General features: G+C 41.9%; 1 protein-coding gene across 2 annotated transcripts; it reads right to left on the bottom strand.

Moving 5' to 3' along the window:
* Positions 1–7,588: 7,588 nt before the first annotated feature.
* Positions 7,589–12,676, bottom strand: LOC120561358 (leukocyte surface antigen CD53-like). 2 transcript variants are annotated; one of them, XM_039804446.1, is made up of 8 exons: positions 12,417–12,676; positions 11,903–12,007; positions 9,606–9,794; positions 9,435–9,509; positions 9,166–9,276; positions 8,956–9,063; positions 8,492–8,575; positions 7,589–8,111 (listed from the first exon to the last, which is right to left on the bottom strand). In XM_039804446.1, the coding sequence occupies exons 2-8, from the start codon at positions 11,963–11,965 to the stop codon at positions 8,043–8,045; spliced, it is 699 nt and encodes a 232-aa protein (XP_039660380.1). In that variant the 5' UTR covers positions 11,966–12,007; positions 12,417–12,676; the 3' UTR covers positions 7,589–8,042. The 2 variants fall into 2 exon arrangements, with proteins under 2 accessions (XP_039660380.1, XP_039660381.1); XM_039804447.1 differs by lacking the exon at positions 12,417–12,676 and having other exon boundaries at positions 11,903–12,090.
* Positions 12,677–12,988: the final 312 nt, after the last annotated feature.

Below are 12,988 nucleotides of genomic sequence, written 5' to 3'. Positions count from 1 at the left end.
TATACAATGGAGAAAAACTGCAGGTACATTGATAACTGTAGCTAACCATTTCAGCTGCTAACCATTTCAGCTGAAATGACAACGCTCACAGGCAAACTTGATAAGCCCTAAAGATAGCTGATTAAGTTAGCCTTAGCCTGGGTTAGTTGAAAATAGTCTTACTCGTTTTAGGGTTTAAGGTTAACTTATTGTCAGCAAGTGCAGTCCCTTGATGCTACAAAACAGAAACAGCAGTGCTTTCCTGTGGTGCATTTTTTGAATTTTCATCAGGAGGAATGTAAACGGCAGCAACACTGGTGAATGCTCTGAACAGATAATATGGCCGCCATCTTAACATAAAAAATTCAAAATCAGGAAAACATTGTCAATCAACTTTGACTACGCTTGAGCCCCAAGCCGATTCAACTAGAGATGCACCGATTATAACTTTCTAGGCCAACTCCGATTTCCGATTTTCTTTGAGTTAGGCCAGCCGATACCGATTTTAGCCGATTCCGATTTCATTTTTTCTAACCACTTTACAACACACACAAATATTTACTTTCTATCTTTTCTTTAATAGAACATTTTACATAGAACATTTTTTGAATAGGTAATCGATCACTATAAAATAGAACTATATAAATTACTCCTGGTGTGGGAAATTCACACACATCTAAAGTACGTTAGAACCATTTCCTTCTTTTCACATCCAATATCCAACTTAATATAATAAATATAGCCTTGCAGTATGTTAGAATTTCACTAAATGACGTGTTCTTAGATTTCTGAGGACGAAGGAGAGGCTAGGTTCGGATTGAAAGATTAAGCAAGATGGTTTAATAAAACAACATGAAAAACGATAGTCAAGACACAATTAAACATAAAACATGAAACATAAAACACTACCAGCATCAGACTGCAAACATGCTTCCCCTGTCGGGACACAAGTTAGCAGCCATGCGACATGACAAACAATACACTGTAAACAGCGGACTACAGAACCTTGTGCCCTTGTCGGGACCCAGGCTTGTAGTCCTGAGACATTCCCCGGATCACACATTTATTCCCTAAACCTGGGTCGTTCCTCAAATGAAATCTTCCCCTATTGGTCAGATGTCTCTCAAAAGAAAGGTGTACGTTCCCAATCAATGTCTTGAGGCTACTCCCGGTCACATGGTTCTTATCGAGACGGTGTCAATTGTTTCCAAACTACAGCAATACTCGTTCTTTGTCTTTATCACGTCTGGCTCGACAGGGGATGGCTCTCAAAGTTGTTTAAACTATAGGTCTTCCAGCGCTTTTACATTTATGCTAAATAACAGCAATGACCTAATTAATTCTTTAGAAGCTACAGACGGTGTGAGCCAGACCAATGCTAATCAGTGTAGTTATTTGATTAGATCTAGCAAGTACATTGTGTTTAAACTTTTTAACTTCAACAAGTATAAAGATATTTCTCAAAACACACACGCAGGCCTGTTTGAACGTCAACAGTAACGTTACCTGAAAACATAAACGTCCCACAGATGATTTAACGTCACCGCTCATTTTACACACAGTTTAGCAACAAACTAAACGCTGGGGGAAGATTACTACGTTTTTAATGTTTTGAGTGGTATGTGTCGGTACAGGTACATACTGTCTATGTAAACGATCCGTTTGTCAGTACCCGATCCGTTCCACCTGCACAATCCGTTCTGCGCATGTGCAAGATGACACGTATGCCATGACGTAGGCGCAGATGATAATGCTGCGTTCATTCCACCACCACCTTGGAATAACGGCACCGCTTCCACCTGCACGATCCATTCTGTGCATGCGCAAGATGTTCACACGCTAGCCTCCAGCTAACGTTAGTTAGCTAATAGCTAATTCGGCGGACCGCTAGGTGATTAAAGGACCGCTAGGTGATTATAGCAGTCTTCCGTTAGCCTCCCGGGAAGCTAACGTTAGTTTAGCTAACGGTTAATTCGCGGACCGCTAGGTGATTATAGCGGTCTGCCGTTAGCCTCCGACCGGAAGCTAACGTTAGTTTAGCTAACGGTTAATTTGGCTAACCGCTAGCTGATTGCAGCGGTCTGCCGTTAGCCTCCACAGTTAAGCTAACGTTAGTTTAGCTAACAGCTAATTCGGCTAACCGCTAGCTGAGACAGCATGTAAACTTTAAAAGACCCTCAAAATAAAACTTGAAAATAAACGTTAACATATATAACAGCTGTTACGTCAGTTCTACTTTAATTGTGCTCATTTAAAATACAATCACTCAATACTTGTCTTTATTGTTATTACTGTAATGTCTTAATTTAGCTGTAGCCTGCTTTTCCCATTAAGTTTGACTTAACGTTATTTTAGACTGAATCTAGCTGCAGAAACAACGTAACCAGTGGGGCGGTGCCTGTTATTTCGAGGTGGCATGAACGCAGCATTATCATCTGCGCCTACGTCATGGCATACGTGTCATCTTGCACATGCGCAGAACGGATTGTGCAGGTGGAACGGATCGGGTACTGACACCGTTCTGCCTACACGATCCGTTCTGCACATGCGCGATCCGTTCTGCACATGCGCAAAATGTTCGCGCATGCGCTGTTGTACGAGGATTTACGACACTGCACGATCTGTTCAACGCTTCCAATCGACAGCCAAGCTAACGTTAGTTTAGCTAACAGCTAATTCGGCTAACCGCTAGCTGAGACAGCATGTAATAACTTTAAAAGACCCTCAAAATAAAACTTGAAAATAAACGTTAACATATATAACAGCTGTTACGTCCGTTCTACTTTACTTGTGCTCATTTAAAATACAATCACTCAATACTTGTCTTTATTGTTGTTATTGTAAAGTCTTAATTTAGCTGTAGCCTGCTTTTCCCATTAAGTTTGACTTAACGTTATTTTAGACTGAATCTAGCTGTCAGCTAGCGGTTAGCCGAATTAGCTGTTAGCTAAACTAACGTTAGCTTCCCGGTGGAGGCTAGCCATAGGCTAGCGTGGAACAGATCGTGCAGGTCGTATCCTCGGTAAAACAGTATTATCTTGCGCATGTGCAGAACGGATCGTGCAGGCAGAACGGATCGTGTACCGACAGTATGCATTACGACTTTATGACATTTCATAAACAGCTGATTGAGCAGCGGTGCGCTGATCTTGCACGATGTTAATCATGCGGCCGATGTTAATCATGTTGCCGGTCATGGCCGAACACGTGAAAATCGGCCAATTCCGGTCACTGGCCGGACAAACCAACGACCAATGATATCGAACCAATATGCACTACACATAGGCGTCATAGCCTTGAATGATATGTAAAAAATAGAAGCTTAGCAAACACTTTATTTTCATTTAGAATTACGGCTGTCTTCCCCACCTAAACATTTTTCTGGACTATTAGGCTGTGTCTCAAACCGCCTACTTGCACACTTCAAACACTTAGTTTTAAGTATATCGTGTAGATAACGCAAAAAGTCAGTGCACTGAAAGTACCCGGATGACCCCCTAAAAACGACGTGAGCAACGTGTTTGAAAGTTGGACGTCTTCTGGTAGCTATGCCAAGTATTCTGTCCCTCTATGTTCAATAGTATTGTATTAATTCGCTGGTGCATTTCTTTATTTTCCCACTAGGGGTCAGTATCTCCTTTAGTGTTTTTTTGGGGTTCTTCTTCTATTATATATTGCATGCGCAAGACGGCGCTCGGTGGTGATGTGTGGAGGCAGCAGGCAAAAAGTTTGTTACACGCGGTGAGAAAATGTCCAAAGGAGTTGACATGCTACATTCCTCTCAGACCCCTTATATCTTTGGGAAGCTTTGACATGCCATAATCTGTAAGTAATTAGTGGTCAATTTTGTTTTCTAAAAGTTCTGATTACTTAAGAGGTTATTTTAACTCTTACAAGCAAAAGGTTGTTTGTGATCTAAGTCAAGCTAATGTCGCTAGCTTCTGTTTAGTATGTGGTTTCACAATATCGTATAAGTCAATGTTAGCACTGTTTTTCTCACAATCCAGGTCGTCAGGTTGTACATACAGGTTGTAAATGTAAAACGAGAAGTTTTTGTTTTCCAGTGTAGCTTTGACTAAGGCTTGCTGAGTTCATGTTCTACCAAATCTAACTAAAGAGGAAAGAGCTGTTATACTTTTACAGAATAGTGAAAAGAGAAACAAATTTACAACTTTCTTCTACAGTAGCAGCAAAATAATGTTGGGATAACAGATATGTTGAACAGTATTTTGAACTGCCTGTAAATATGTGTACTGAAACTGTAATCAGCTGCAGTATATACACATGGTGGCAAACTGATACAACCTGAATTATTTAAAAATGTAATTTGTGATTCTTATATCACAAATTAGTGAGTCTTGGTTTGTTAAATAATGTATTTTTAATACAATTTGTTTGTATGTTCACAGTTTTAAAAATCAGAAAAAAGAGAGGTCTTCAGTAAAGGCACTAAGAAGAAAAACTGTCTTGTCATTCCGGGAACCACCTCCTTTTACTGTATGTTTAGCTCGCTGCATAGGCTGAGTAGCCACACACTCAACCGAGGGCAGAAGACCAAGAAAAATCTCAATCATTCCGAATCTTATAAAGACTGAGAGCGTAGGTATATGTAAGGAGATAACATGGGCACAGGCTAATTATTGCTAACTAAAATGCTAGTTAACATTAGTAATTAAACCTAAACAACTAACGTAAGTCGAAACTGCCTGCGAGCTTCTCCTGTACTATACGGTAATTCCTCTTCTATGCGACAGTAAGTCACGTGGTTATGACACAAACGATTGTCCTTGCACTACCAAGGGGGTAAGCGAGTGTCTGGAATGCGTAGCTCCTATGGCGCCATTTTGATGCTAACAAGTGATCACCCGCCGTTAGCATTCCATTGACTGCCATTAATTTTGACGTCACTTTGACAGCGAATAACTTTACATCTGAAGTGTTTAAAGACTCTATTTGTCCATTGTTCATTTCTAAAGAAACACGACAATGTATAAAAGGCTCAATTACCTTTTACCTCATGTTATGGCTCCGTAGTAGACGTTTTTATAAAAATAGGCTGACGATTGTGTCATAACCACGAGACTTACTGTCACACAGTAGAGGAATTACCGTATAGTACAGGAGAAGCTCGCAGGCAGTTTGGACTTACATGTGCTGTTTAGGTTTAATTACTGACGTTAACTAGCATTTTAGTTAGCAATAATTAGCCTGTGCCCATGTTATCTCCTTACATATACCTACACTCTCCGTCTCTGTAAGATTGGGAATGATTGAGATTTCTCTTGGCACAGCTACCAGAAGACTTCACACTTTCAGACACGTTGCTCACGTCACATCTACGTTGTCACTCTCAGTTGGAGGCTGCGCAGTAAAGCTGGCCATCACCGGAAAAGTGCTTCTAATAGCCTTCACTGGGCTCCGTCCTGAGACACGGGATCTGTTGGTCCATTATATATATATGTCAATGTGCACTACGCGCACTAAGTGGGCGCCATCTTGACTATGCAGCGGAAAGGGGAGGGACCAGGGACATCGACCGGCAGCTGACTGGACGAACGCGTCACATGGGTCTGGCTTCTCCCGGATTTCACAACAGAGCATAATGGCGGCTCGTTCAGAATACGATCTCGTATTTTATGAAAATAGTTAACCGAAACGTGTTTCTGAAAACATTTTAAGCGAGAAATAGCCCATGCAGTTGCTGAATCTGTCTTCATTTCAGATCAACAAAGGTCAGTTTAAGAGATTTTTGTGGGCGGCGGGGCGAGCCGACCGCTCGTCATTTCCGGTAAGTGTTTTAACATAAGTGTTCCGTTTGGGACAACACTAACCATCCAAAGTGGGCACTACGGCAGGAAGTGGTCAGTGTCCATTAGCAGTATACTGGCAGAAGTGTGCGGTTTGAGACACAGCCTATGTCTTGTTGTCCAGGTTTAGTGACACGACACTCAAGGCATCTGAGAAGCATAGCACAATGAACCATGATATACAGATCATAGGACAGTCTTTCTACACACAGTACAGCTGTTTCCTCTCTCACTGGTCAGTACACGTCTAAACAGTACCAAAAGCTCATTGACTATTGCTGTGGCTGAAGGCGGTACTGCAGATCATCTTCCTCTGGCAGTTGAGGATGCCCAATTCCTTGGTGAGAAGTGTCATTGAGAAATAAATTGTGAAAACAATCTGATGATTAATGTTTCCAACAGAACAAAACAACAAAACAGCACTATATGGCAATAAGTTGAAAGGGGAGTAATTTAAAATTGGATCAATTACATGGAGTTACAAGCACATCTTTCAGGTTTATTTGACAGAGTTTTCAGAATGTCATACATGTAATAAAAAAAGGGAAACAGTTCAAATAATGCATCTTAAAAATATGACATTGACAGGATCCTACATATGGGGGCCCAGTCTCAGAGAACAAAGACTGAACACAGTAAGGTCTAGTGTGTCTAAGTCAAGTTTGTCTAATGGTGCATTCAGAACGAGGCATTTTCGGTGGCGTGATAACATACTAATTCATTGCAAAAGAGCAAATAGACAAAATGGTGCGAAGCGAATGACGCAAACACGCAATGTGATCAACCGAGAAATTTGTGTGATACTGTGTCTTGAAAGCCAATCAGTGTTTAGATTCTCCTGATGTCCTAATGTTGCATCAGAAATGGAGGAACACATTACTGAAGCTGTCTGTGGCACCTCATTATTTACAGAGACTGGACGAAAAAGGAGTTAAGTTAAGTTAAGTTAAATCAGTACTTCTACTTTTACCAGAGTATTTTTTAACACAAGTATCTGTACTTCTACTTAAGTACGGGAAGTGAGTACTTTTGCCATCTCTGCTTGTAACTGACCAAAGTTGAAGAAACAGGCTCTCTTTTACTGTCTCTAGAGTTAGCTAGCTGACATGCTCTACATCTGAGCTACTGCGCATGTGCGAGTGCAATCAAAGATAGTACAGAAGAAGAAGATGAAAAGAGGTCTCACTCTGTAGCTAAAACAGAAACCAGGTGAAAAGAGGATCTGCAGCAGTGAGAGAGAGCTGTGCAGTACAACAAAAAATATGGTGTTTTTTTTTAATTAAACCATGTAAACCTATTCTGGTACAACCTTAAAATACAATTATGAACCTGAAAATGAGCATAATATGGGCGCTTTAACTGACTGTTATGTGTAGCAGTGTGTGCAGTTCTTATTAAACCTCCTTGACAACATAAACATTCACGTTTGCACACACACACACACGGCACATGAGACGCCGGTCCGGTCACCGGAGTATTGAATGGGATTGAATGATGTACAACGGCAAAGGGATCTCCCCATCACATTTATTCCTTGGCAACATGCTGCGCATCTCCCTGTACGTCTAGTGCAGGGGTCACCAACCTTTTTGAAACTGAGAGCTACTTCATGGGTATTGAGTCATACAAAGGGCTACCAGTTTGATATACTCTTCTGAAATAACAAATGTGCTCAGTTTGCCTTTAGTTATATATGATTATTAATGATTAATGATACTCATCTATGTGAAGACACTGATCATGTTAATGATTTCTCACAATAATTATCAACAATGGCTTAACAAGGTGGGAAACGGATAATATCAATATTCAATTTTCATTTTTAGAACAGGCCTGAGGGCTACTCATGTGGTCCTTGGGGGCTACCTGGTGCCCGCGGGCACCATTTTGGTGACCCCTGGTCTAGTGTGTCTACGTCTAGTGTTTGGGTCTAGTTTAAAATGTTCTTGTAGTCCAACGAACTGGGAAGGGCAGCCTAGCACTCACAGTGGGAACAGGTCTCTTGGGTCTGTGTGGGTTAGGACAGGCCTTACATTATCATGTCATAACTTATCTACCAATTAAATGTCTCATATTATGTTTTTCATTTCACATTCAATGATCATACAACATTTTCAATAGCGATCCTCAGTTCATCCCTGGTTCATTGCAAACGACAACCTTTTGGGCATTTGAAGCAGATTAATAAAACTTTGATACAGGGAAAAGCAACCTGTTGACATGCGGGAAGTCACTGTAAGTTGCAAGTCCAGTTTATCACTGGTAACCCAATCCACGTCGACTGAAGTGGCAAAAGAGAGGGACGGTGATGGACAGACAAATAAACTGTAAAACAAGAAGATAAGAAAAGTATACTTGAACTACTATTAAACAATGATTTTCTAATAAAAAAAGCTAATAAAACTAACTTAACAATGAATATAGTGTACATTGTTCTGGCTTTAAAGTACAGGTAAGCAAAGCATGCTGATGCTAGCTGTGAGCATAGGCCACTGCGCAAATGTGACACCTTAAAGCTTATCAACATTTTTTATATATAGAACAGGTCAAATTACTAATTACTCGTGTTTACTGACAAACCCACAGACAATTATCACAAGAGCTCCTGGCCTCTGATATGGCAGCCGTTGTTACTTCTGTGCCATGGGGTGAATTCCCCTGTAAGCTTTATACTAAGAAAAATAAGAAGACTGAATGTACTGTACCTGTATGATAAACATGGTGACAACGCCTGCACCTGTGTTCAGATAGTTTCTGGCAAACCAGTTCCTCAGTTTCACGAGACAACCCTGAAAGACAACATTTGGATGGTTATCATTTATCCATAGAGTAAATTGGCTAAGCCTATGTGCATATTTACAGTCACACCAACAAATAAAATAAGAGGAGATGAGTCATTAGGAGAATAAATTGAATCTCAATGAACGGGTTGGAGGCTAAATCAAATGAGACAGATAGAGGACACCTGGAACGTCTGGAAGTTACAGAGGAGGAGAGTTTGGATTTCAGATTATTATTTAGAGACTTCACCATGTCATATTTTTAATTATCTGCAGGAAGGAACTCAAGAGCAAGTGCAAGCTATTTTTTTAAAAACAAACCCAGAATCAGATCAAAGGTGGAACACACAGTATTGTGTGTCTATCTGTTAACATACACATAATAATACCTCTGGCCAGGGGGGGTGGAGCAGCATGCTGCAGGGGCTGCTGCTGCAACAGGACACTGGGACATCGCCCTTCCAGTCCGCCACACCATGAACTCCACAGCACCTGAACTGTACAAAGAAAACTACTGTGATGGAATGGACATGTGCTTCAGCTGGGCTGGGGGAGGTGAATGAATAAAAAGAAGAGTCACAAAGACAAACATCATTTACCAGGTCCTGGACAGCATCAAAGTCATCTTTAATGGTTGAGTTGCTTTCTGGACTGGACTGTCTGTAGATCTCCAAGCTTTTCATCAGGTCTTTCTCAAAGTGTGTGTCAATCTGCACAACAGACAGCCAGCTAGATTATAATAGTATCTATTATTAAAGACATCAGCCTCTCGTGCCATGGCAGTACAGTATGTGTTGGCAGAAGGTATTATATATGTATATGTATATATAGATATAAATCAATCAAACGTGTAGATGAGCGCTCCCACCTCGGTGCTGTAGACCAGGAACACACAGGCCATGGCCAGCTCCACCAGCATCAGGATGAAGAGCAGGACGAAGAACTGGAACAGAGCAGATCACATTCAGAGCAGTGAGTTTGCCAGGCTAATGTTTTTAGAACACGAAGCAGACTTTAAGAACTCCTGTCTCAGACTCACAGTGATGAGCATGCAGCGGTTCTCCTTCATGCCTCCTAACACTCCGAGGTAACACACACACATGACAATGGTCCCGCTGACCACCAGCGTGTTGGCGGGGTACACGGGCCAGAAGCTGGGGACCAGGGAGGCAAACTGGGAGTGAATCATCTGGAACTCCCCAAACGCCACCACAAACGCCCCGCACAGCTCCAACATACACACACAGACACACACAGCTCACGTTAGGATCCTGGATGTGTGACTGTACTATATCAATTATAATAAATATATAATAATAATAATAATAGAATTATTATTATTATTATTATTATTAAAACCTTCAGATTCATTCATTTTATTTCAACAGGACAAACTCTTTTAGTAATTTTTGATTAAAGGGGCAGTCTACAGAGCCCCCCTGGTCCCACTTTGTCAAAAAAAAAATAACTATCTCGTATAATTATTTTTTTGAGGCCTGAAGATACTATCTCGTGGCCACGAGATAATTCTTCTTCATATTTTATAGCCTATATTTATACCTTTTACATGTATATATGTCACAAAGTGGAGCCAGGCAGCCAGAGTTTTCTTATGCTGTATATAGTGTGGTGTTTTGGGTGTTTTATTTTGTATATAGTGTGGTGTTTTGGTTTGCCTGGCACAGAACTGAAGACTCCTCCCAGCGCACCTGAGGCAGATCTCATCAGGAGAGACGCTGGAGGAACACGGAACGCGCTCCAACACACCGGGAGCGCATTTTGATAATGAATGGCTGAGACACAAGGAGGAAAGAGGAGCGTATAGAGAGTGAAAAAGAAACGTTGGGGATGCTACAGGAGTGCAGGACGGAGCACAGATGGACGGGCAGGACAGCGGACCCGGAGCCGGAGGACAGCTGTGGATGTTTGGCGGATCGGCGCGTTGGCGTTGTGCGAGTGCGATTTGGACAAAAATAGAAAATCTGATTTCAACCAGTCTATAGAGAAAGGGACTACAGTCTTTACCCTTTTCTGTTTGAGGGAGGGGGAAGAGGGCCAGCAGCACGCAACGTCCACTCTGCTTTTCCCGTTCGGGGCACTCGCACAACGCGCCGATCCGCCAAACATCCACAGCTGTCCTCCGGCTCCGGCGCCGCTGTCCTGCCCGTCTATCTGTGCCACGAGATAGTATCTTGTGGTCACGAGATAGTATCTTGTGGTCACGAGATAGTATCTTGTGGTCACGAGATAGTATCTTGTGGTCACGAGATAGTATCTTGTGGCCACGAGATAGTATCTTCAGGCCACAAGATAGTATCTTGAGGCCACGAGATAGTCATAATTAATTTTTTTGACAAAGTGGTCAACCAATTTTACACATAAAAGCTGTGTTCCGAGCGCGGAACTAGGAACCTTCTGAGGAACTGGTTGTGTTCCGACTGCAGGGACCAGGATTAAATGAATTCCTGGGGTCTTTGTTTCTCTAAATGGGGGATATGTCTTTCTGAAAGTACAGGAAGCTTCAGGGCGGGGTTTGCAGGGATGGCCGTTGCTGATTGGTCAGACAGCTGGCTGCTTGAACTCGCCGACCGCTTCTTTCATAAAACAAGGAAGTACTCTCATTTCGATTTTTGACCATAACGAAGGGGAACATTTATCTTTAAAGTTAGAGTTAGGGCACACACACAGTAACACACAGACACGCAATCAGACAGACAGACATGCAGGTAGACAGACAGACACACAATCAGATAGACAGACAGTTAGACACACACACAGACACACATGCAGATAGACAGACAAACACACTGACAGACAGACAGAGACAGACAGTCAGACACACACACAGACACACATGCAGATAGACAGACAGACAGACAAGTTAGAGAGACTCTGAGAGTGAGTTCCTGCTACAATGTAGCACATATACTGACATCAGAACTCAGTTCTTTACGAAAATTGAACGTAAACTCCCAGACGTTGATACACTCTCTGACCAGACAAAAATGCAACATCTACTAGGAGAAACTAGTGTGAGCGCTGTAGAAGCAGCAAGATATGTGAGTGATGTCACAGCCTGAGAGACATCCAGCACAACACCACCTAATATCTGGAGTTCACTTCCCCACAATTTACTCTGCCTTCTCATCTAGTCCTCTACTTCATGGGTTTTTCTTTCTTACATTTGACACTTAACGGTTTTATATTGGTATACTGTTGTTTCTTTATTGAACCTAAATACATTAATTATTGCACACACACACACACCCACCCACCCACACACACACACACACACACACATACACACACACGCACGCACGCACACTCACTACCTACCCAGCACAGGAAGTTGAGATGTATCAGCAGAGTTTTGGAGCAGTTTACACAGCAGCGATTCATTCTTCCTGGTAGTTTCTCTCTGTTACTATGTTCGTTCAAACACTGAAAGACATGATGTGGAGCAGATGATGTAGCAATCAAACAGGAGAAGAGTGTTTACAGGACACCACTGTTTGATATGGCAACAGAGGCACAATGGCCCCCTGGGCCCAGTCCAGCTCCAGTTAATCATTGTCACCGCCTCTTATCTCCACATGAACCATTCCTTTGTCCCAAAATGTCGGAGAATGTTCAGCCACCACAGTAACATAGGTCTTCCACAGATCACCCATGTGCTCCTGAATATTTCTTCTCTTCATGTCACACTGATGTTCTGAAATAACGTCTACTCTTACACTACCAGCATTACTGAAATATAACTTCATTACTCAACCGCCTTCGTTTGGAAATTCATGGTGTTTTGAATTATAATTATAACATCAATCATAATCAAAGTGAACAAATATCTTACCTTAACTTCGCTATAGGCAGCAATAATCCAGCGTCAAATAATCCAGCATCAGATAATCCAGCGGCAGATAATCCAGCGAATTGCAGCGAGCAGTGTGTTGGTGTGACTGACCACAGACAGCTGGGAGCAGGAAGAGAAGTCAGGAGGAGGAAGGACACTGAGACTTTTGTTCTGTCCATCAACAGCTGAGAGGAAGAATCCACCTGATCAACGCTGAACAGGAGCTCTACAGGAGTGAAGAGCTGCAGAGAGAAGTCACTGTCAGCACACAAACATATCCATCACCAGTTTATATGCCTCCTTTCTGCTTGTAATGTTTGATTAATGTATGTGGATTTCTTTTTAAAAACTAACTAAAGTGTCTTTGACGATTGTAAAAAGCACCAAACAAATAAAATGCATTATTATTATTAGTTCCTGTGGTCAGCATAACTCTGTAGAGATCGTCACACAGCAACGGTCGCAAAGTGACATCACTCGACCATGACATCATTAGTCTTTTTGCTGTCATAGAGAGCCGTAACTGTTGTACTAGTGTGTACATGTTTGAACGTTAAAGCTTTTACCTGATT

Source organism: Perca fluviatilis, chromosome 6 (assembly GCF_010015445.1).
Source record: "Perca fluviatilis chromosome 6, GENO_Pfluv_1.0, whole genome shotgun sequence".
In the NCBI taxonomy this organism is placed as follows: Eukaryota; Metazoa; Chordata; class Actinopteri; order Perciformes; family Percidae; genus Perca; species Perca fluviatilis.
The sequence above is the reverse complement of the archived record's forward strand: the minus strand, read 5'-3'. Positions and strand labels throughout refer to the sequence as shown.

Excerpts from the sequence above, each read along its gene's own strand:
- LOC120561358 (XM_039804446.1), bottom strand. The coding sequence starts at position 11,965 with ATGAATCGCTGCTGTGTAAACTGCTCCAAAACTCTGCTGATACATCTC. Across the intron at positions 9,064-9,165 it reads TTGATGCTGTCCAGGACCTG|TTCAGGTGCTGTGGAGTTCA; the intron begins GTAAATGATGTT and ends TTCTTTGTACAG. Across the intron at positions 8,576-8,955 it reads TCCACCCCCCCTGGCCAGAG|GGTTGTCTCGTGAAACTGAG; the intron begins GTATTATTATGT and ends GTTGTCTTTCAG.